The sequence below is a fragment of the Oncorhynchus masou genome, chromosome 30 (assembly GCF_036934945.1).
Source record: "Oncorhynchus masou masou isolate Uvic2021 chromosome 30, UVic_Omas_1.1, whole genome shotgun sequence".
Classification (NCBI taxonomy): Eukaryota; Metazoa; Chordata; class Actinopteri; order Salmoniformes; family Salmonidae; genus Oncorhynchus; species Oncorhynchus masou.
This window is the reverse complement of record NC_088241.1, coordinates 13087249-13112222: the sequence shown is the minus strand read 5'-3', so window position 1 is coordinate 13112222 and position 24974 is coordinate 13087249. Positions and strand designations below refer to the sequence as shown.

General features: G+C 47.1%; 1 protein-coding gene across 1 annotated transcript in view; it reads left to right on the top strand.

The window, feature by feature from the left end:
* Positions 1–22579, top strand: part of lars2 (leucyl-tRNA synthetase 2, mitochondrial) — a 47426-nt gene extending 24847 nt beyond the window's left edge. Inside the window, exons 13-21 of the mRNA XM_064947997.1 lie at positions 3360–3458; positions 7639–7776; positions 8043–8146; positions 10969–11151; positions 11356–11525; positions 14858–14935; positions 15009–15120; positions 16708–16835; positions 22215–22579. Coding sequence (XP_064804069.1) covers positions 3360–3458; positions 7639–7776; positions 8043–8146; positions 10969–11151; positions 11356–11525; positions 14858–14935; positions 15009–15120; positions 16708–16835; positions 22215–22394 — 1192 coding nt within the window. The 3' untranslated portion in view covers positions 22395–22579. The remainder of the gene's footprint in view (positions 1–3359; positions 3459–7638; positions 7777–8042; positions 8147–10968; positions 11152–11355; positions 11526–14857; positions 14936–15008; positions 15121–16707; positions 16836–22214) is intronic.
* Positions 22580–24974: the final 2395 nt, after the last annotated feature.

Below are 24974 nucleotides of genomic sequence, written 5' to 3'. Positions count from 1 at the left end.
ATGCTCCCTGCTGCTCGTTAAACGGCGGTTGCATCCCCGATGGCACCCTATTTCCTATATAGTGCACTACTATTGGCCAAGGCCCACTGTGCAAACCCAGCTTCTCATGACCAAGACCCTCACCAACATAGGATGTCTTCAGGTGAGATTGCTCCTTGAAAAACATTATAGTTCCATGATTGGACGTGGAATTGTGGTACAGAAACTAGGAAATGCTGTTTCAACAGCTCAGCCAGACAGTCATACAGAGAGAGAGAGATGGGGTCGTCTGGTCTGACGGCTATATCCAGAGACGTCCTCCTCCTCTTCCTCCTCCTCCTTGTCTCTCCATCTCTTGTTGACAGCGTCAGAGGAAATTCACTCTCTTAACTCAACGATCATGTCCAATTAACCGCCGGGTGGAGTGTACAGAAGGTGTTTGATGAGAGATGGTGGGGGAGATGGAGCTTTATCTGTCTGTCTCGTCCTTGAGAAGTCATTTCCTTCACCACTGATATTGTCTCTGCTCCCTGTCTGCTGTGAATTGGCCCATCAGTTGAACTCTGTGTGTAATTAGTCCAGCTAGCTTGCTACACCAGGATAGTGTTTCTGATTCCCGTTTTGGCTTGCCTGGTGATGTCACCGGTATAAGTTAATAGACCAATAACAAAGAGAGTTCCAAACCTCACTGTCAATAGCAGCTAGTTATCATTTTACATATCCCTCCAATTAGGTCCCTCACTCCCATATGTCGTAAATAAATTCTTTTTTTTTTTTTTGTCTTTTTTTTTAACCCCTTTTTCTCCCCAATTTCGTGGTGTCCAATTGTTGTAGTAGCTACTATCTTGTCTCATCACTACAACTCCCGTATGGGCTCGGGAGAGACGAAGGTTGAAAGTCTTGCGTCCTCCGATACCCAACCAAGCCGCATTGCTTCTTAACACAGCGCAGATCCAACCCGGACCAATGTGCCGGAGGAAACACCGTGTACCTGGCAACCTTGGTTAGCGCACACTGCACCCGTCCCGCCACAGGAGTCGCTGGTGCGCGATGAGACAAGGACATCCCTACCGACCAAGCCCTCCCTAACCCGGACGACGCTAGGCCAATTGTGCGTCGCCCCACGGACCTCCCGGTCGTGGCCGGTTACGACAGAGCCTGGGCGAGAACCCAGAGTCTCTGGTGGCACAGCTGGCGCTGCAGTACAGCGCCCTTAACCACTGCGCCACCCGGGAGGCGTAGATAAATTCTTCCTTGAGAAAAAAGCTTATTAATGCAAAACTATTACAGTAAGGAACTAAATTGTTCTTGCTTCTGATGCCACATCTGTTTGAGGGGATACTTCCCCAATCTGGCACACACACACCCGCAATGCAATTTCAGTTTAATTGTAATTGGAATTGTAGCTCTGCTACTCTGTCATTCCTGAAATCGCCCTATATACAGCGGGACTGGACAGAACCATAGTCATAGATCGCACGTGTCCAGGCAATCACAGCCCCCCCAGGAGTCTGAAACTGTCTGTCTGTCAAATGACAATCATTTTTACCCTGAATGGTTGATCTGGAAAAGAGAGGGGAAACCACAGGAGAGCAATGTGCAGCCACATGGAATTCTTGGAATACTATAATGCCTCTTCTGTTTTTTAAATGTATTTAGCTATTTTGTCATGAAAGGCTCTTTGGTATGATGGTGCATTTTGATCTCATGAAATGGCACCTGGGTATTAACCTGCTACACCTTGGCCTTGTTGCTAAGCAACCCCTCTGCCTTATTAGTGTGTGTGTGTGTGTGTGTGTGTGTGTGTGTGTGTGTGTGTGTGTGTGTGTGTGTGTGTGTGTGTGTGTGTGTGTGTGTGTGTGTGTGTGTGTGTGTGTGTGTTTGGTTGGTTGTGAAGAGGGGTAATCTCACCTTCAGAGTAAAAGTGTGAGGGTGTGTTGATATGCTTGTGTGTGACAACTTGTGCCTGTTTGTGCCATTAAAAAAATGTACAACAGGGGACCAGGTATGGTGCTGTACTGTTCTTCTCTAGTGTTGCTGATGGTCTTCCTGGCATGGTGATTCTGACTGGGTGCTGTACTGTTCTTCTCTAGTGTTGCAGATGGTCTTCCTGGCATGGTGATTTTGACTGGGTGCTGTAGTGTTCTTCTCTAGTTTTGCTGATGGTCTTCCTGGCATGGTGATTCTGACTGGGTGCTGTACTGTTCTTCTCTAGTGTTGCAGATGGTCTTCCTGGCATGGTGATTCTGACTGAGTGCTGTAGTGTTCTTCTCTAGTGTTGCTGATGGTCTTCCTGGCATGGTGATTCTGACTGGGTGCTGTACTGTTCTTCTCTAGTGTTGCTGATGGTCTTCCTGGCATGGTGATTCTGACTGGGTGCTGTACTGTTCTTCTCTAGTGTTGCTGATGGTCTTCCTGGCATGGTGATTCTGACTGGGTGGTTCTATTCTATGGAGACTCATTAAACAGTGAGACACATTCTCAGTTCCAGTGTGCTTGTTGAAAGTGGAAACAAAAAATAGTTTATTATTTTGTCACTCGCCATTGCGAGTGTCCTGTTTTGCTCTCTGTGAGGCCGACAGATGAGCAGTGTGTACAGAGAGTTCTGTTTGGATTGGATGAAAAGGGCCTGGGATGGCACTTCCAACAGACACATACACACCAAGCCGACACACACACACACACACACACACACACACACACACACACACACACACACACACACACACACACACACACCACACACCACACACCACACACACACACACACACACACACACACACACACACACACACACACACACACACACACACACACACACACCAAGCTGGCATTGTGCTGGCCGGTTCTGTGTCCCTCTGGCAGTGCTATTTAGTCAGGGCACAGGAGCAGGGATCTGATGGCTGTGTCGTATAGTGGTTCCAGCCTCACTGTGGCATCTCCTACGGGACATGACCTCCACAGACAGATAGTTCCAGCTCACATTAGATACATACTACACAGGCCAGTCCTCTGGACACTTTATGCCTACAAACTAAACTAACAAAACAAAACTAACAGAAGTAATTTCACAATAGGACAATGGGGTAGACATTTATAATTTCTAAAATGACTGCACTCTTACCTCTTTCATGTGTCACTACGAATAAGAAACGGTGATTCAAACCAGCTAGCTACTGTAGCTACATGGCAAAATATCCACTAAAGAGCTGTGTCATATTCAATCATTATACTGTGTTTGACATTTGGAGTTGTATCTCCTTCCTGCAGAAATGAGGTTGAAGCGCTAACTGTTACATTTGATGCAGTGTTTAAATGCACTTTAAATAAAGTTTGTTCTGATTCTATTTGACCTCTTTCTCCTGTTGTGTCTTATCAGGTGTAAAGGGCCGGCCAGAAGGGAGACCGACACCATGGACACGTTTGTGGACTCATCCTGGTACTATTTCAGATACACTGACCCCCACAACCAAGACAGGTGAGATACACTGACCCCCACAACCAAGACAGGTGAGATACACTGACCCCCACAACCAAGACAGGTGAGATACACTGACTCCCCACAACCAAGACAGGTGAGATACACTGACCCCCCACAACCAAGACAGGTGAGATACACTGACCCCCACAACCAAGACAGGTGAGATACACTGACCCTCACAACCAAGACAGGTGAGATACACTGACCCCCACAACCAAGACAGGTGAGATACACTGACCCCCCACAACCAAGACAGGTGAGATACACTGGCCCCCCACAACCAAGACAGGTGAGATACACTGACCCCCACAACCAAGACAGGTGAGATACACTGACCCCCCACAACCAAGACAGGTGAGATACACTGGCCCCCCACAACCAAGACAGGTGAGATACACTGGCCCCCCACAACCAAGACAGGTGAGATACACTGACCCTCACAACCAAGACAGGTGAGATACACTGACCCCCCACAACCAAGACAGGTGAGATACACTGACCCCCCACAACCAAGACAGGTGAGATACACTGGCCCCCCACAACCAAGACAGGTGAGATACACTGACCCCCCACAACCAAGACAGGTGAGATACACTGACCCCCCACAACCAAGACAGGTGAGATACATTGACCCCCCACAACCAAGACAGGTGAGATACACTGGCCCCCCACAACCAAGACAGGTGAGATACACCCCCCCCCCACAACCAAGACAGGTGAGATACTTCCTATCCAACCCCCCCCCCCCAAATATAATCTCTACTTTTAAATCAGTCAGTACCAGTTCCTACAACATGAAAGAGGGATAGAGAGCGGGAGAGGGAGTGTTGTAGGACCTGGTAGTGGCTGATTTAAAAGGGAAGATTAGAGATGATATTTTTTGGGACTGTTCCATAATGAAACCGCAGTAGAGACAAAAGTCACCTTAAGGTAATCTACTCTCCACAAGTGAATGTTACAACTGTTTTGTAGACAACGAGAATCTATACAAATATTACAAATGTAATATGCATTGTCCATTTAATCACTGACCAATGTTTTTTCCACCCACACATCAGCACACCATTTTACACTTCCTCTCAAACAGTCAATTTCATACACACGTAAACACGCACTCATTCCGTTAACTTGTATTCCCTGCTGATGGAGATGATCAACTCCTGGCCGTTAGCTGCTGGGGCGGTGGCGATACCCAGCGCTTTAACAAAAGAGATTCATTTCCCAAAGGCCGGACTTGTCTTTCCTTCACTGACCTTGCTGGGTAAATCCATTTCAATTCAATCACATTTTGACAGCACCCCTTTTGATTCGAACAAAACCTTACAGACATGTTTGCCCATTTGTAGAAGTGATTAGAAAGTGACACTTTGGACCTGAATTCCCAAACAGTTGAGATAAAGGTGCTCAAAGTTGACTCATTGTTGTATACGGCACAATACCAGGAGACATCCAAGTACTCATCACTGGAAAGATAAACAGTTGAGATTGATATCATTTTAAAGCTTACAAACAGGGTTGTCAAACTATTTTATAATTTATGGAATTCTTTTTTTATTTTGTATTATTATAATTTTTTTGATATTCACATATTTTGTATCTTAGACCCTGTTTGACATCATCTGAAGTGTTTGTGTTGTGCCCGCCATCGGTTGAGACACAACATGCTCTTGAATACAGGAATGGTGTCATGTTTTGGCTGATAAATGTACTAAAATGGGCGGTCTTCTTTTGGTAGTAAGTCATGTTTAAAATGTCAATTCAATTCAATTTCAATGGTGTACCAGCTAAATTGCAGTGGTCTGAAGAAATTGGTCTATTCTATGAATTCTATTTCTATGATTGAAATAAAATCCACCATTTATTAATATTATTATAGTACTATTCAAGAGTATTTTGTGGTCAACCGATGGCTGACACAGCACAAAAACCTCAGATGATGTGAAATATGCTCTGAGCTACAATGTACAGTGCATTCGGAAAGTATACAGACCCTTTTGACTTTTTCCACATTTTGTTACGTTACAGCCTTATTCTAAAATGTATGAAATAAATAAAAAATCCTCAATCTACGAACAATACCACATAATGACAAAGCAAAAACAGGTGTTTAGAAATGTTTGCAAATGTATAAGAAAATCCAAAACAGATGCCTTATTTACATAAGAATTCAGGCCCTTCGCTATGAGATTTGAAATTGAGCTCAGGTGCATCCTGCTTCCATTGATCATCCTTGAGATGTTTCTGCATCTTGATTGGAATCCACCTGTCGTAAATTCAATTGATTGGACATGATTTGGAAAGGCACACACCTGTCTATGTAAGATCCCACAGTTTTTTATTATTTTTATTTTACCTTTATTTAACCAGGCAAGTCAGTTAAGAACAAATCCTTATTTTCAATGACGGCCTGGGAACAGTGGGTGAACTGCCTGTTCAGGGGCAGAACGACAGATTTGTACCTTGTCAGCTCGGGGGTTTGAACTCTCAACTTCCCGGTTACTAGTCCAACGCTCTAACCACTAGGCTACACTGCCGCCCCGTTGACAGTGAATGTCAGAGCAAAAACCAAGCCATGAGGTCGAAGGAATTGTCCGTAGAGCTCCGAGACAGGATTTTGTGGAGGCACAGATCTGGGAAGGGTACCAAAAGATTTTTGCAGCATTGAAGGTCCGCAAGAACACAGTGGCCTCCATCATTCTTAAATGGAAGAAGTTTGGAACCACCAAGACTCATCCAAGAGCTGGTCGCCCGGCCAAACTGAGCAATCAGGGGAGACTGGCCTTCCAGAAGGACAACCATTTCTGCAGCACCACCAATCAGGCTTTTATGGTAGAGTGGCCAGACAGAAGCCAGTCCTCAGTAAAAGGTACATGAAAGCACATGACTCTTAGACCATGAAAAACAATATTCTCTGCTCTGATGAAACTAAGATTGAACTCTTTGGCCTGAATGGAAAGGGTAGTGTGGAGTGCGATTGAGGTTGAGATTGAGATTTGCGTCATCTGTGGTTCTGTAGTTGGTGGTATGCGAAGTGGAGTGGGTCTTTGGTTTCCAGGATGATGGTGTTGATGTGCGCCATGACCAGCCTTTCAAAGCACTTCATGGCTACTGACGTGAGAGCTACGGGGCGGTAATAATTTAGGCAGGTTACCTTCACTTTCATGGGCACAGGGACTATGGTGGTCTGCTTGAAACAAATCAAAATGGATGCTGTCAAAAATGGATTGAATTCAAATGGATTTCCCCTGCTGTAAAGCTGCTTTAAGAGAGTGCTGGCCTCTCCCTCTTTTATTTCTTAGCTGGACAGATTATGCCAGAACTGAAAAAGCAATTAAACTGTTTGCACATCCTGTTGGCTTGCTGTGGCCTGGGCTGAGGTTTTGGTAGGGTGGGGCCTCCAAGAGGTTAGTGTGTTTGTGTGTGTGTGCGCGGGTGTGCGTGTGCACATGTTTTTGGCCTGACACCAGGATACAGGGAGGGTAGGTTATTTTCTGCCCAGTGAGTCTAATTCACTTAGCCAGTTCAATTATCCTGGGACATCATCCACTGGCAGAGAGGACTGTGTGTACTGTGTAAGGTGACACACACACACACCCACACACAGAGTGATATAGCATTACCTAAGTAGCATTAGGAGTTTTGAGCCGAGGTACAGTGTTTTCCTATCCGGCCAATCTTCCATCCTCTTCCTCATTGTTGTCTGGTGACTTTGTCAGATCTACAACCAGACAATTCCTATCTGAAGGATCTATCTGAGAGGGAGGGTTACCTCACCTCTCCTCTCTGAGCTCTGATTACTCATCATCAGGATATACATTTATGTTTGCGTCTGTGTGTGTGTGTGCCTTCAGGAGGATGCCCCTCGTCTGACTTGTGGGATAGATGTTATTATAGTAGCTACCTGTGCTAGCCTGCATAAAGCCCAGTCTGCCCCCTAGAGGATATATCTAAACATAATATCAAAGACCTTACACATGATGTAGTTGTATTTACTATAACAGCTTCTATAGTTGAGCTACTTGCTGTATTGGTGAATCCCTTCCCATGATTATTATTCTCTCACTATACTGTTAAAAAAAAGTTTAAAAAATAACAGACAGAAAACCCCAAATATAAAATGGAGTGATAACAGTTTATTTCACTCAAACTAACTTGTGCCCCCCTTTCTCCACCCCAGGCCTTTTGAGCGCTCCCTGGCAGACCACTGGCTTCCTGTGGACGTGTACATTGGGGGGAAGGAGCATGCTGTTATGCACCTGTACTATGCACGCTTCCTCAGTCACTTCTGTAGGGATCAGGGCCTAGTGGGACACAGGTACAGCAACTATTGTTCACTAGTCGATATCAATAGAACCATTATGCCAAAAGGTTGAACCCACTTAGGGGTGAATCCTAACTTCCAATGAAACTGAATTTTCACTTAGTCTCCCATTGACATCAAGTGAAAATGTCCACTTGAAAATAAGTGGAAGCGAACTGAAGAAGGCACCATTGCCAAAATGTCTTTGTAACGTTTGTATAATTGTCCCCTGCAGAAATAATATGTAAAACAAATGTAAGCTCTTTGAATGTCCACTCCAGGGAGCCTTTCAAGAAGCTGCTGGTGCAGGGCCTCATCAAGGGCCAGACGTTTAGAGCTGCAGACAGCGGACAGTACCTGAAGAGAGACGATATCGACTTCACAGGTGGGCACAGCAGGGTGGGGACTTTACACGTCTGCATTCACAGGTTAGAGTTAGTAGACATCCCTCACAGATGGATTCCTGAGGTTGCTCCGAGGTTTTTCCTGGTCAGGTCCTAGAAGAAGGAATGGAGGAGCACCATCTTAACCCTGAGCCTACAATTTCTGCGTCCCCGCGGAAATCAAATTAACATAATAAAAAAATACCCATGAAAATATTTCTGTTTAAGCAAGAGATATCGCCCTTCTGCATCTGTGGTGAAAAGTGGTTGAGCTCCCGCAGTGTTTGTCAGACCATGAGACATCTTCTCACAAAAACATCTGTAGCGTCCAAACAGTTTAGCCTACAAACTATTATGACCATTCTACGATGAGACTCTCACGAACACAGTGGTGTTCTCCGTTTTGCTCTAGGACGACCACAAGCCTCACAAGACTCATCTGAAGTCTTGTAGTTCTGTCTGTAGCGTCCAAACGGTTTGGGCTACACACTGTGTGTGTGTGTGTGTGTGTGTGTGTGTGTGTGTGTGTGTGTGTGTGTGTGTGTGTGTGTGTGTGTGTGTGTGTGTGTGGAAAGCTAACGCCTCTGTGGAAAGCTGAGACAGACTTGTGTACCAGTTTAAAACATTTATGGAAGTACAGTATATGGAGATGGTTTCGTTCCTAAAATAAGGAGATACAGTGCCGTCGGAAAGTATTCAGATCTTATTCTAAAATTGATTAAATAAATTAAAATCCTCAGCAATCTACACACAATACCACATAATGACAAACTGAAAACAGTTTTTTAAAGATGTTAGCAAATGTATTAGAAATAAAAAAACAGGAATCTTATTTACGTATGTATTCAGACCCTTCACTATGAGACTCGAAATTGAGCTCAGATGCATCCTGTTTCCATTGATCATCCTTGATGTTTCTATAACTTGATTGAAGTCCGCCTGTGGTAGATTCTATTGATTCGACATGATTTGGAAAGGTACACACACCTGTTCATATAAGGTCCCACTGTTGACAGTGCATGTCAGAGCAAAAACCAAGCCATGAGGTTCAAGGAATTGTCTGTAGACCTCCGAGACAGGATTGTGTCGAGGCACAGATCTGGGAAAGGGTACCAAAAAGTCCCCAAGACCACAGTCGCCTCATCATTCTTAAATAGAAGAAGTTTGGAATCACCAAGACTATTCCTAGAGCTGGCCACCCGGCCAAACTGAGCAATCAGGGGAGAAGGGCCTTGGTCAGGGAGGTGACCAAGAACCCTCTGGTCACTCTGACAGAGCTCTAGAGTTCCTCTGTGGTGATGGGAGGACCCTCCAGAAGAACAACCGTCTCTGCAGCACTCCACCAATCAGGTATTTATGGTAGAGTGGCCAGACGGAAGCCACTCCTCAGTAAAAGGCGAGAGTTTGCCAAAAGGCGCCTAAATAACTCTGACCATGAGAAACAAGATTATCTGGTCAGATGAAACCAAGATTGAACTCTTTGGCCTGAATGCCAAGCGTCACGTCTGGTGGAAACCTGGCACCATCCCTACGGTGAAGCATGGTGGTGGCGGTGTCATGCTGTGGGGATGTTTTTCAGAGGCAGAGACTAGGAGACTAGTCAGGATAAAGGAAAAGCTGAACGGAGCAAAGTACAGAGAGATCCTTGATGAAAACCTTCTTAGAGTGCTCAGGACCTCAGACTGTGACGAAGGTTCACCTTCAAACAGGACAACGACCCAAGGCACGCAGCCAAGACAACATAGGAGTATCTTCGGGACAATGGCCTTGAATGGCCGGACTTGAACCCGATCTAACTTCTCTGGAGAGACCTGAAAATAGCTGTGCAGCAACGCTCCCCATCCAACCTGACAGCTTGAGAGAATCTGCTGAGAAGAATAGAAAACTCCCTAAATACAGGTGTGCCATGCTTGTGGTGTCATACCCAAGAAGACTCAAGGCTGTAATTGCTGCCAAAGGTGCTTTAACAAATTCCTGATTAAAGGTGTATGAATTATATTCATATAATTATATTTTAAGCATTATGGGGTATTGTGTGTAGATTGATGAGGGGGGGGGGAACTATTTAATCAATTTTAGAATAAGGCTGTAACCTAACAAAATGTGGAAAAGGTCAAGGGGTCTGAATACTTTCCGAAGGCCCTGTAAATACCTGATCTTTCTTGTATCTCTCAGATATAGGACAGACACAACAGGTTTTTACTCTCTTGTTCCATGTAGTGACTCATTCACTGCATTTCTATTGGCTAATAGCAGTAATGCATTAAAAAAAGAAAGTATTTTTTTGATACCTTCTTAGAATTCTAAATCAAATGGCTAAATGATCCTTGGTATCTTAAAACAATTCCCCCACCATCCTGGGATTAGACAGGGTTTAGACTAGACTAGAGGGTTAAAAGCCAGATTTTTATCAGAATTTTTTGGGTGCTTTTTTTACGGCTTTTCTCCTCTTCCCGTTGCTTGGCAACTGGGTAAACACGGACACTGGCTCCGTTCATAGAGGTGAGGCTTTATATCACTCTCTGAGGGCTTCCACACTGGACACACACACAAATGAGTTCTAGCTCTGAGTAAACAGACTGATCAAGGAATTGACTGAAAGATTCTGTCTTTCTGTTCTGTCTGTTTCTATCTGTCTGTTTCTCAGGAGGCTTTAAAAAACAACTTTATCTTCTACTGTCAGCATTTGCTGCAGGTCAAATCTGAAATGGCCTATATTGTGCACTACAAAAGTAGTAATACAGTGCCATTTCAGACAACGGACAGTTTGTTGGAGATATATAGAGGTGTCAAGTGCTAACCATTGCCTTGTCTCCTGTGTCAGGTGAGGAGCCGGTGCAGGTGGGAAGTAAGGCCGGGCTGCAGGTGACGTGGGAGAAGATGTCCAAGTCGAAACACAATGGCCTGGACCCTCAGGAGGTGGTGCAGCAGTATGGCATCGACACTGTCCGTCTTTACATCCTCTACGCTGCTCCCCCTGAACAGGACATCCTCTGGGACGTCAAGAGTGAGTTACACGCACCCTGTGACCCCGCCCACCCCCACCTCTACCCAACCAACAATAGACTGTGTGCCATTTATTTCGCAGTCAAATTACTGTATGTTGTGGAGGAGTTTAATTAAACTGTTTTTAATGGTCCAGTACGGATGTTTATAATGTGTTTTGGCAGTTTTGTCTGTGATGTAAAGTGTATTTGTGTTGTCCCCTCAGCGGACGCTCTGCCCGGGGTACTGCGATGGCAGTCTCGTCTGTGGGGTCTGGTGACCAAGCTGAGGAGGGCTCGGCAGGATGGGGACGTCCCCAACCCCTCGTTGCTGAAGAGGAAGGAGCAGGCAGATGCCAGGAAAATCTGGGAGAACAAGAACTTTGCCGTGGAACAGGTGGAATGTCCACGCTACATATCAACACCCTTAGAATGTTACTGAACATTCCTAAACACAGAGAAGTCATGTTTTCATTATTCTATTGTTTGTGTTGTACTACCCACTTTTACCAGTAGGTGTAACTGCAGTCACTGTAGATGACTGAAACTGCCTTATCATGCTCAGACCTTATACCTGAATATGTAAATGCATTGAATATTTGTATCATCAAGGTCTTCTTATGTGTTGAAATGGGTATTTGTCATACCAGTATTAGTCTTATGTTCCCGCTGCAGAGCTTGTCATCAAATGTTCAATTAGTGCTGCAGGTTTCATTTCTTTTATTTTACCTTTATTTGTGGTGTGTGAACATGACACTGGAGGCCTCTCGAGTGGAGCAGTGGTCTAAGGGCCTGCATCACAGTGCTAGCTGTGCCGCTAAAGATCCTGGTTAGAGTCCAGACTCTGTTGCAGCCGGCCGCGACTGTGAGAGCCATAAGGCAGCACACAATTGGCCCAGAGTCGTCCGGGTTAGGGGAGTGTTTGGCCAGCAGGGATGTTCTTGTCTCATCGCGCTCTAGCGACTCCTGTGGCGGACAGGGCGCAGTGCATGCTGACACGGTCGCCATGTGTACGGTGACCAGACTGTAACAACCAATTAGATACCACGAAATTGGGGAGGAAAAGTTTATTTTTATAAAATAATATATAAATAAGAAAAGATGATGACACTGTGTTAACTATAGCACCTTTTCGTATTCCATGAGGAATTATAGGCTACGTTCATACTATGCATTTTAGCCTCAGCGCTGCATAACAGGAGAAGCTGCTGTTGTCATGTCATCCTGGGATCTATATGGTAACCTGAGACCAGGTCTGGCAGCCCAGAGTAGCCTAGCGGGTGTGAGGAGCAGAGAATGGAAATTGATTTGATATCCAATAGTGACGCTTTCACACTTTTATAAATAGTCGGCTTCTGTTCCAACTCCCTCAGTGTGGCCGGTGGGGTTTGATTCTCTTCTCGCCCTTCAAAGTCTGTACTGTTAAAGGGCCCTGTGTGCGTGTGTTTGGCCCGGTCCACCCTAGGCCCCCCCAAAGCCACGGCCATCCTTTGATCCATCCTCTGTCTTTGACCTTCTCCCAAAGGCCCGTGCCAAAGGGGTTCTCTTTCCCAGAAGACTTAACTGTGGAATGTTCACAAGCAGCCGCCTTGTTTTTAAACAGTGTGAGCCAACCAGTTATCAGAACCATGTATAGTGATTATCCTCTGGTCCTATTGTTGAGACACACACACGCACACAGAGAGAGCGAGAGACACACACACACACAGAGAGAGCGAGAGACAGACACACACAGAGAGAGCGAGAGACAGACACACACACAGAGAGAGCGAGAGACACACACACACAGAGAGAGCGAGAGACACACACACACAGAGAGAGCGAGAGACACACACACACACACACACAGAGAGCGAGAGACACACACACACACGCAGAGAGGGAGAGAGACACACACACACACACAGAGAGGGAGAGAGACACACACACACACACAGAGCGAGAGAGACACACACACACACAGAGAGCGAGAGAGACATACACACACACACAGAGAGAGAGCGAGAGAGACATACACACACAGAGAGAGAGAGCGAGAGAGACATACACACACACAGAGAGAGAGCGAGAGACACACACACACAGAGCGAGCGAGAGAGACACACACACAGAGAGAGCGAGAGACACACACACACAGAGAGCGAGACACACACACACACACACACACACACAGAGAGCGAGAGACACACACACACACAGAGAGCGCGAGAGACACACACACACACAGAGAGAGCGAGAGACACACACACACACACACAGAGAGAGCAAGAGACACACACACACACAGAGCGAGAGACACACACACACACACACACAGAGAGCGAGAGACACACACACACAGAAAGAGCGAGAGACACACACAGAGAGATCGAGAGAGACACACAGAGAGAGTGAGAGACACACACAGAGAGAGAGTGAGAGACACACACACACACACAGAGAGCGAGAGACACACACACACACACACAGAGCGAGACACACACACACACACACAGAGAGAGAGACACACACACACAGAGAAAGCGAGAGACACACACACACACACACAGAGCGAGAGACACACACACACATAGCGAGAGACACACACACACACAGAGAGAGCGCGAGAGAGACACAGAGAGAGCGCGAGAGAGACACACACACACACAGAGAGCGCGAGAGAGACACACACACACACACAGAGAGAGCGCGAGAGACACACACACACACACAAAGCGAGAGACACACACACACACACACAGAGCGAGAGACACACACACACATAGCGAGAGACACACACACACACAGAGAGAGCGCGAGAGAGACACAGAGAGAGCGCGAGAGAGACACACACACACACACACACACACAGAGAGCGCGAGAGAGACACACACACACACACAGAGAGAGCGCGAGAGACACACACACACACACACAGAGCGAGAGACACACACACACACACACAGAGCGAGAGACACACACACACACAGAGAGATCGCGAGAGAGACACAGAGAGAGCGCGAGAGAGACACACACACACACACACACACACACACACACACAGAGAGCGCGAGAGAGACACACACACACACACACAGAGAGAGCGCGAGAGACACACACACACACACACACACACAGAGCGCTAGAGAGACACACACACACACACACACACACACACACAGAGAGTGCGAGAGAGACACACACAGAGAGAGCGCGAGAGACACACACACACACACACACAGAGAGAGAGAGAGCGCGAGAGACACACACACACACACAGAGAGTGAGTGAGAGACACACACACACACAGAGCGAGAGAGACACACACACACACAAAGAGAGCGAGAGACGCACACACACACACAGAGAGAGCGAGAGACACACACACACACAGAGAGAGCGAGAGACACACACACACACAGAGAGAGCGAGAGACACACACACACACAGAGAGAGTGAGAGACACACACACACACACACAGAGAGAGCGAGAGACACACACACACACACAGAGAGAGCGAGAGACACACACACACACACAGAGAGAGCGAGAGACACACACACACACACAGAGAGCGAGAGACACACACACACACACAGAGAGAGAGCAAGAGAGACACACACACACAGAACGAGAGAGAGACACACACATACACAAAGAGACACACACACAGAGAGAGAGACACACACACACAGAGACAGTATGGCTGGATATGATGCCACTCTGACCAACCTGTCTTGTGTTTCCAGGTCACAGGTCACTTCACAGAAGACTTCCTCCTGAATGCAGCCATCTCTCGACTCATGGGACTCACCAACACACTTTCTGTGAGTAGACACTGTGTGCGTGTGTGCGTGTGCGTTCAATCTGACCTCTGACATCTTTCTCTGTCACTCTCAGAACGTGTCCTCTCGCGTGCTGCAGCACAGTGTGGAGTTTGAGGAGGCTCTCGCCACGCTGTGTGTGATGACCGCTCCCATGGCTCCACACCTAGCCTCTGAACTCTGGGCAGGTGGGCCACACACACACATTGTGGGAATGAATTAATAAATAAATAATGGGCAATAATATGAATATTTGTTTTCATCAAAAGATGAATGATGTGTCACATGATGTGGTGTCACATGATGTGTTGTCATGTGAGTTTTGCTATGATAGTCCCATTTCAGACAGGGAAAAGGAATTGTCTGCTACACTCCTAGTGAGACAGAGACTGACTGGAGAGGAGATGAGAGGACCGTCTGGAATGATGATGTGGGTTTGGAAAGAATCCAACAGGAAGTTACCTCAGGGTGTCATGTTGATGGGGCCTCTTATCTAACACACACAACGCTTTGCAACGCCCTGGTGATGTCATCACAGTCCATTGAGATAATTTGTTTGTGTGTGGTGTACCCATGTGAATACTTCAAGAATCTGAGTTGATTAACCAAAATAGGCATGAAAAGCTATGCAAAGTCAAGGTCTAGGAGTTCAGTACACAGTCATTTCACAGGAATCTCCTCCAGAATGTGATTGTGACTAAATATCCCCTGACCCAAACTGAGAATCCCCAGCCCTATCACATAAACAATGTAACTGATGCTGAGTCAGGACAAAGGTTGACCCATGTGATCTGATGGTATAAAAATAGCCAGAAGAGGAAGTGTGCCCCCGCACTGTCCAGCAGAACATCCCCCTATTGTCAAATACACAGAAACAATTCCTCTCTTGAGGGACTGGGGTCTGGTGCTAGAGGGCTGGACATAGGGGCTGTGGGGGCTGGGAGTAGGACTGGTAATCTGGGGCTAGGGGCTAGGGGAATGGGGGCTGGGAGTAGGAGCTAGGGGGCTGGGAGTAGGAGCTAGGGGGCTGGGAGTAGGAGCAAGGGGGCTGGGAGTAGGAGCAAGGGGGCTGGGAGTAGGAGCTAGGGGGCTGGGAGTAGGAGCTAGGGGGCTGGGAGTAGGAGCAAGGGGGCTGGGAGTAGGAGCTAGGGGGCTGGGACTTCGAGGAGTGGGGTCTGGGTGAAGTGGGGGGCTGGGACTGGGAGTATGGGCTAGGGGACTGGGAGGAGTGGGGGACTGGGAGTAGGGGCAAGGGGGCTGGGAGGAGGGGTATGGAGGAGTGAGGCTTTTTGGGAAAAGGCAGGAAAAGGCAACATCCCCCAGCTGATAGCCACAATCAGGGAATCTGAGGGATGAACATGGAAAAGATAAACTATGTGTGTGTGGTTCTCGCTTGCTCGCTTTCTCTCTATCTCTCCATCATAGACAGAAAGGACGAGAGGAAGTTAATACCCCCCCCCCCCCCCACACACACACATTAGCGTAAAGAGGCGGTGGGTGGGTAAACCAAAGGACTGTTGTTAATCCTCGATCTGTAGGGAGCTCTTCACAGCTTTCCTGTAATCCTCCATAGAGTTTTCAAAAGTTATAAATGTCCCTTATTACATGAGGCATGACCATAGAGATCACAGTGGTGAGATGGTCAGTCAGTGAAGTGAAGTTTTGTAGTGGCTGACGCTTGGATCGTCGAGGCTGGGTGTCTGTAAAGTACTATGAAAATCACATGTGATTGGTTGATTGCTAGTTTGTGAGTTGTTGTCTTCCCCTCCATTCAGGGCTGAGCCAGGTGAGGAACCCCCTGAGCCCTCTCCTCTCCCGCGGAGGAGACGTGTTGCAGCAGCCGTGGCCCACCCTAGACCCTCTGTACCTGGAGACCCCTGATACCCTGGAGCTGGTTGTACGGGTGAGGCTGTCAAACGCACACTACCACCCGGTACTCAATGGAAAGGGGAAACCTAGTCAGTTGTACAACTGAATGCCTTCAACTGAAATGTGTCTTCCACATTTAACCCAACCCCTCTGAATCAGAGAGGTGCAGGGGGCTGCCTTAATTGACATCCATGTCTTCAGTGCCCGGGGAACAGTGGGTTAGCTGCCTTGCTCAGGGACAGAACGACAGATTTTTACCTTGCACCTTAGAGACTTCTGCCCTATGTACATAGTCATTGAACACTGGTCACTTTAATAATGTTTATTGCTCCGAAATCATTTATTTGGATCGCCGAGAAATCAAGCTAATTGATGACTGACTTTATAGGTACATACTGTATTCTCAACATAGCTCATCCATATAACTACGGCTGCATAGACCTTCCTACTTATACACCGTATGTTGTTCATACTGTCTATGCACACCATGTGTTTATATTCCCGAACTATGACATGCTCGTTTCTTCTTGTTGGGGGGGATTATTTGTGTGTTTGTGTGTTAGTGTAGTGTTGTACTGTTAGAAACGTACTGCACTGCTGGAGCTAGAAACACAAGCATTTCCCTGCAGCTGCTTTAACATCTGCTGGTCTGTGTACGCAACAAATAAACATTGATTTGACACACACACACCTCTCACACACTCAATCCCCTTTCACTCTCACACATGCCCATACATATGCCAAGGCACACACCCCTACAGAAAATGATAGACTGAAAGAAAATAACACTCCCACACACTCACAGGCAAGACACTTGTGTAAATACTCAAAATTGCACTCGCACTCCCTTGAACCAAAACAGCCATAGCCCCATTCATGCGCTCACTGTCTGTAATTTACACAGAGCCTATGATCATATGGCTTGAGAGGGAAAGTGTGTGTGCGCGTGCAGCCCAGGATGCCTAGGCAATCAGCAGGCAGTGCGGCTGTGGTGGGCGGGGTCACAGAGTCAGCTGCTCAAAGATCGAAGTCTCTGAGAGAGCCCTGCTGGGGGGAATCAGAGTCCACACACACACACACACACACACACATCTCTAAACATTAACTCCGATAATGGATAATAGCCAGCTAAAGACTGTGCTCATCTGAAATAGATGTTTTCCTCCTCTCATGGCCTGTCCCATGAGGGAGCTGTAATCCTTTCAAACACACATTAAGGACACTCAACCATTTACCGTTCCACGGTACACAATCATCCCCCACACACAGGCACAGTAACACACACAAACAGACACACAAACATATACTATTTCTCCAATTGATCCTTTGGCACCTGTATGATGATGATGCTGGTGTTGGTTGGGACTCTAATGACAGTCTGAGGCCTTGATGTGTGTTTCCCCAGCCTAGCGGCACTAACCTCAATCTCACTGGGACTCTAATGACAGACTGAGGCCTTGATGTGTGTTTCCCCAGCCTAGCGGTGCTAACCTTAATCTCACTGGGACTCTAATGACAGACTGAGGCCTTGATGTGTGTTTCCCCAGCCTAGCGGTGCTAACCTTAATCTCACTGGGACTCTAATGAAAGACTGAGGCCTTGATGTGTGTTTCCCCAGCCTAGCGGCACTAACCTCAATCTCACTGGGACTCTAATGACAGACTGAGGCCTTGATGTGTGTTTCCCCAGCCTAGCGGTGCTAACCTTAATCTCACTGGGACTCTAATGACAGACTGAGGCCTTGATGTGTGTTTCCCCAGCCTAGCGGCACTAACCTCAATCTCACTGGGACTCTAATGACAGACTGAGGCCTTGATGTGTGTTTCCCCAGCCTAGCGGTGCTAACCTTAATCTCACTGGGACTCTAATGACAGACTGAGGCCTTGATGTGTGTTTCCCCAGCCTAGCGGCACTAACCTCAATCTCACTGGGACTCTAATGACAGACTGAGGCCTTGATGTGTGTTTCCCCAGCCTAGCGGCACTAACCTCAATCTCACTGGGACTCTAATGACAGACTGAGGCCTTGATGTGTGTTTCCCCAGCCTAGCGGTGCTAACCTTAATCTCACTGGGACTCTAATGACAGACTGAGGCCTTGATGTGTGTTTCCCCAGCCTAGCGGTGCTAACCTTAATCTCACTGGGACTCTAATGAAAGACTGAGGCCTTGATGTGTGTTTAAGCGGCACTAACCTCAATCTCACTGGGACTCTAATGACAGACTGAGGCCTTGATGTGCCTAGCGGTGCTAACCTTAATCTCACTGGGACTCTAATGACAGACTGAGGCCTTGATGTGTGTTTCCCCAGCCTAGCGGCACTAACCTCAATCTCACTGGGACTCTAATGACAGACTGAGGCCTTGATGTGTGTTTCCCCAGCCTAGCGGTGCTAACCTTAATCTCACTGGGACTCTAATGACAGACTGAGGCCTTGATGTGTGTTTCCCCAGCCTAGCGGCACTAACCTCAATCTCACTGGGACTCTAATGACAGACTGAGGCCTTGATGTGTGTTTCCCCAGCCTAGCGGTGCTAACCTTAATCTCACTGGGACTCTAATGACAGACTGAGGCCTTGATGTGTGTTTCCCCAGCCTAGCGGCGCTAACCTTAATCTCACTGGGACTCTAATGACAGTCTGAGGCCTTGATGACAGCGGTGCTAACCTTAATCTCACTGGGACTCTAATGACAGACTGAGGCCTTGATGTGTGTTTCCCCAGCCTAGCGGTGCTAACCTTAATCTCACTGGGACTCTAATGACAGACTGAGGCCTTGATGTGTGTTTCCCCAGCCTAGCGGTGCTAACCTCAATCTCACTGGGACTCTAATGACAGACTGAGGCCTTGATGTGTGTTTCCCCAGCCTAGCGGTGCTAACCTCAATCTCACTGGGACCCTACTGACAGTCTGAGGCCTTGATGTGTGTTTCCCCAGCCTAGCGGTGCTAACCTTAATCTCACTGGGACTCTAATGACAGACTGAGGCCTTGATGTGTGTTTCCCCAGCCTAGCGGTGCTAACCTCAATCTCACTGGGACTCTAATGACAGACTGAGGCCTTGATGCGGTGCTAACCTCAATCTCACTGGGACTCTAATGAAAGACTGAGGCCTTGATGTGTGTTTCCCCAGCCTAGCGGTGCTAACCTTAATCTCACTGGGACTCTAATGACAGACTGAGGCCTTGATGTGTGTTTCCCCAGCCTAGCGGCACTAACCTTAATCTCACTGGGACTCTAATGACAGACTGAGGCCTTGATGTGTGTTTCCCCAGCCTAGCGGTGCTAACCTTAATCTCACTGGGACTCTAATGACAGACTGAGGCCTTGATGTGTGTTTCCCCAGCCTAGCGGTGCTAACCTTAATCTCACTGGGACTCCAATGACAGACTGAGGCCTTGATGTGTGTTTCCCCAGCCTAGCGGTGCTAACCTCAATCTCACTGGGACTCTAATGAAAGACTGAGGCCTTGATGTGTGTTTCCCCAGCCTAGCGGTGCTAACCTTAATCTCACTGGGACTCTAATGACAGACTGAGGCCTTGATGTGTGTTTCCCCAGCCTAGCGGCACTAACCTTAATCTCACTGGGACTCTAATGACAGACTGAGGCCTTGATAGCGGTGCTAACCTTAATCTCACTGGGACTCTAATGACAGACTGAGGCCTTGATGTGTGCAGCCTAGCGGTGCTAACCTTAATCTCACTGGGACTCCAATGACAGACTGAGGCCTTGATGTGTGTTTCCCCAGCCTAGCGGCGCTAACCTTAATCTCACTGGGACTCTAATGACAGACTGAGGCCTTGATGTGTGTTTCCCAGCCTAGCGGTGCTAACCTTAATCTCACTGGGACTCTAATGACAGACTGAGGCCTTGATGTGTGTTTCCCCAGCCTAGCGGTGCTAACCTTAATCTCACTGGGACTCTAATGACAGACTGAGGCCTTGATGTGTGTTTCCCCAGCCTAGTGGCACTAACCTTAATCTCACTGGGACTCCAATGACAGACTGAGGCCTTGATGTGTGTTTCCCCAGCCTAGCGGTGCTAACCTTAATCTCACTGGGACTCTAATGACAGACTGAGGCCTTGATGTGTGTTTCCCCAGCCTAGCGGCACTAACCTTAATCTCACTGGGACTCTAATGACAGACTGAGGTCTTGATGTGTGTTTCCCCAGCCTAGCGGTGCTAACCTTAATCTCACTGGGACTCTAATGACAGACTGAGGCCTTGATGTGTGTTTCCCCAGCCTAGCGGTGCTAACCTTAATCTCACTGGGACTCTAATGACAGACTGAGGCCTTGATGTGTGTTTCCCCAGCCTAGCGGCACTAACCTTAATCTCACTGGGACTCTAATGACAGACTGAGGCTTTGATGTGTGTTTCCCCAGCCTAGCGGCACTAACCTTAATCTCACTGGGACTCTAATGACAGACTGAGGCCTTGATGTGTGTTTCCCCAGCCTAGCGGCACTAACCTTAATCTCACTGGGACTCTAATGACAGACTGAGGCCTTGATGTGTGTTTCCCCAGCCTAGCGGCACTAACCTTAATCTCACTGGGACTCTGACAGACGAAGGCCTTGATGTGTGTTTCCCCAGCCTAGTGGTGCTAACCTCAATCTCACTGGGACTCTGACAGACGAAGGCCTTGATGTGTGTTTCCCCAGCCTAGCAGCGCTAACCTCAATCTCACTGGGACTCTAATGACAGACTGAGGCCTTGATGTGTGTTTCCCCAGCCTAGCGGTGCTAACCTTAATCTCACTGGGACTCTAATGACAGACTGAGGCCTGGGTTCGGCCCACAGTGCAGGCCAATAAACACTCACTCACTCACTCACTCACTCACACACACACTCACACTCACTCACTCACACACACACACACACACACACACACACACACAGAAGTGCACACATGCACTGATTAATTATGAGCTTATCTTAACACACAAATATACAGATACCATATACACACACTCATAATTGGGAGAAAGCTTAGACTTGACCCACACAGACACACACGCTGATACACAAACATACAAAGACTGGAAATGAGGAATAAAGGTTCCTCCTACTCGGCTGTAGAGGATCTGACTGTCCAGCCCATTTCACCACAGGCTGGCTGTTTTTAGACAGCTCATGTTACACACACAGTTTACTGAAAGGAGAGGAGGAAAGGCATATGCATGTCCTATAGTCCCTGATGTAATTAGATCACTTTCGATGCAGCCACAGCCTCCACTAAGAGTTGACTCAGTCAGTGTACATTATTTAATATGTCTGGACCAAAGTTTGCTCTTACTCAATGTTAACTAGCGATGTGGAGTATTTTATGGGAGGAGGTCAAATTATTCAGGTTTGTGCTCTTAACCTTTTGGGTTTTCTCTCCTCCCTTTCATCTCTCCCTTTCACCTCTCAGATCAACAACAAGGTTTGTGGGACGGTGTTGGTGCCTCGACAGGTGGCCCAGGATACAGAGCAGGTACGGGCGCTGGTTCTGGGGAGCGAGCTGGGACAGCGTCTCCTAGGAGACCGGACCATCAAGAAGGCCATTCTGTCCCCTAGGACCGCCCTCATCAACTTCCTCATAGAGGAGTGACCACTCAATCCTGGATGCTGATTGGTGGACTGTCATGTCAATCAGAAGACCGCAGCCACTCACAGACTTGAAGGTGGGGACATCATGTGAACGGAGGGATGAAAGACAATGTTCAAATAAATAAAAAACAATAACTAGTATGAACAGACATTTTTGTAAAAATAAATAAATAAAATAAAAAAACATCTGAGTGAAATGGGACATCCGTCTGTCAGTTGTGATACCAGGAGTCATATACTGAGACTGCAAGTGTTTTTAGACTGGATGACATGTGTATCACTTTCTCCTTGTCACCATGGTGACCCCAGACCCTACTCCAGTGCAGAGGGTTGTTTTGCGATCTGAAGTCACCATGTTAACATACGGTCATGCATGGTTACCAGGTGATATGGCTCCAGTGTGTCTCTAACATCTCTCCCCAGCTATTCAACAGGTGAGTGAGGATTAAGCCACATAGAGTCCACTGATAAATACTGATATTGTGATGTGATTAGGTCCCACTCATGTTGGCCTCTCCATCAGTGGCATCCAGTTTGAACAGAAGTGCTGAGGGACATTCCAGAACCAGGACCTCTGCCCTCAGTGGGAACACAGTCACGTTCCATTCAGAGCACTAATTCAGAACTCCATGTATGTTGTTGAGACAGACTGCAGCAGGGACAGGGACATATAAGACAGGGTGAGTCAGCCAGACCAGAGAACAGACTGAAAGGTCTTGATTCCAGTCTGTAACTGTCGGAACCAGAACATAGAGGAATTTGACTGGCGTCTGGAATCACAGCTGGTATTCTGGTCTGACTGACGATGTCATCAGTGTATTGACCAATGGGTACAGGTTGCGGCTGGGTTGGATTGATGGGGTCATAGGAATGGGACGGGGGGAGATGAAGTGAAGAGGACACAAGTTATTTGAATCCAGTCACCCCTTACCACAGCCCATTCATTGCCGGTCATTAACATCATCTATCTGTGAGCCACCTCATGGCTTGTAAATGGGACTCTCCTTCACAACGTTTATAACTCCCCTTCCCTGTCATGTATACCCCAGTGACTGAGCACGGAGTCCTCTGTCTAACATCTCCTGACTAGACCCAATACTGGTTCTAAGTGAGTCACTCAGATCATGTTGCTGGCAGGACGTTTTATTCCAGTAGCAATTAAAAGGGTCCACCACAACATGGACAGCTCCCTTCAGCAGGATGAGACATGCATTCTGGGAAATCAGGAAGTTGTCATTTGATTACCGGACTCTATGTGATGTGTGCCAGTCTCAAGATCAGTCTGTCAGTACCCATCTCTTGTTCCATCCTGACCTTCTATGGTCCTTTTATATGAATTGTATAGCCTTATGTCTGTTTTGATGTCACTTATTTTGTCTCCTACTGTGGCTTCTACTGTGTGAATGTTCAAGGTGACATTGTATGTATGTAATTGATACACATACCTTATATGGTATGGTCTGAAACTCTGGGTTAGCTCAGAGAAGGAGAAGCCTGTCTGTCATTCTATTATGATGTTGTTGTTTTAGATTTGACAAGGTCAGACAGTGTGAAATGTGATCAGGTGGAACATTTAAATGACAGGGAATAAGGGAGACAGATTAATATAGGGGAAGGGGTAGAGGTTTGCCTTTAAAGAATGGCAGAGGCTGAGCGGTGTACTATAGGAAGCCTTTCTGCCTCAGTGACCTGACCTTTGACCCAGACCCCCTGGACATTCCATGTGTATCGCTAACCATCAGGTGGACAGGAAATTACTCACAGGAGAGAGAGAATAACAGGAAGTTAGAAAAATGACAAGGAATTAGGGGAGGAGCTAAGGACCAGTGACCCTTTTAGAAAACAATTCCCCCACAATCCTTGAAGTAGTTGCAGCTGATTTGACTTAATTGGCTTGGTGAAAGCGTTTTCACTCGATTTTAAGTTGGATACTTATTAGTTGAAAATGACTGGCTGAGATACCCTAAATGGTGCAGTTTCGAGCAGTAATAAGCAGGTGTTATCCTAATGTTGCAGTAATGTAGTCAGGCTGATACGAGGGAGAGCTGTGACACACTGGTCTGGACAGGACAGGAGGCCATTAGTGCAGAAGGTGGCTTGAGCTTTGATTGGTTCTCTCAAACAGTTTTTTTTCCCCCCTGGTGGGTTGAAACCTCTCCTTGTTTGGATTTGAAAATCCAACAGTTGTATTGAAAGGGGGCGGGGCTCGTGGGCGGTGTGTAACTGCCCATGTGGGTGTTTGAGTGAGAAACACAAAGGCGAGCCAATCAGCCCCCTTCATTATCGACACATCATGAAAATGACTCAAGCTGAACTGAGTAATTAATTTATTTTTTAGTTGACAGACACCATAGCTGTCTTATGAGAAGGTGCATACATGTTTTGTTCTCATGGTGTTGCAAGTGAAACAACAGAACCCAACCTGACTAGTCCTCTCTTTACTGGTGTTGTCATCAGAGAGAACGAAATTGAGAGAAAGGAAAGAGAGAGAGGGAAGGAAGGAGAGAAAGATACATTCTAGCTACTCTCATTCAGTCCTGTCAGTGTTTCTCTTTTGGCATGTAGTGTGTTTTGTTTCACA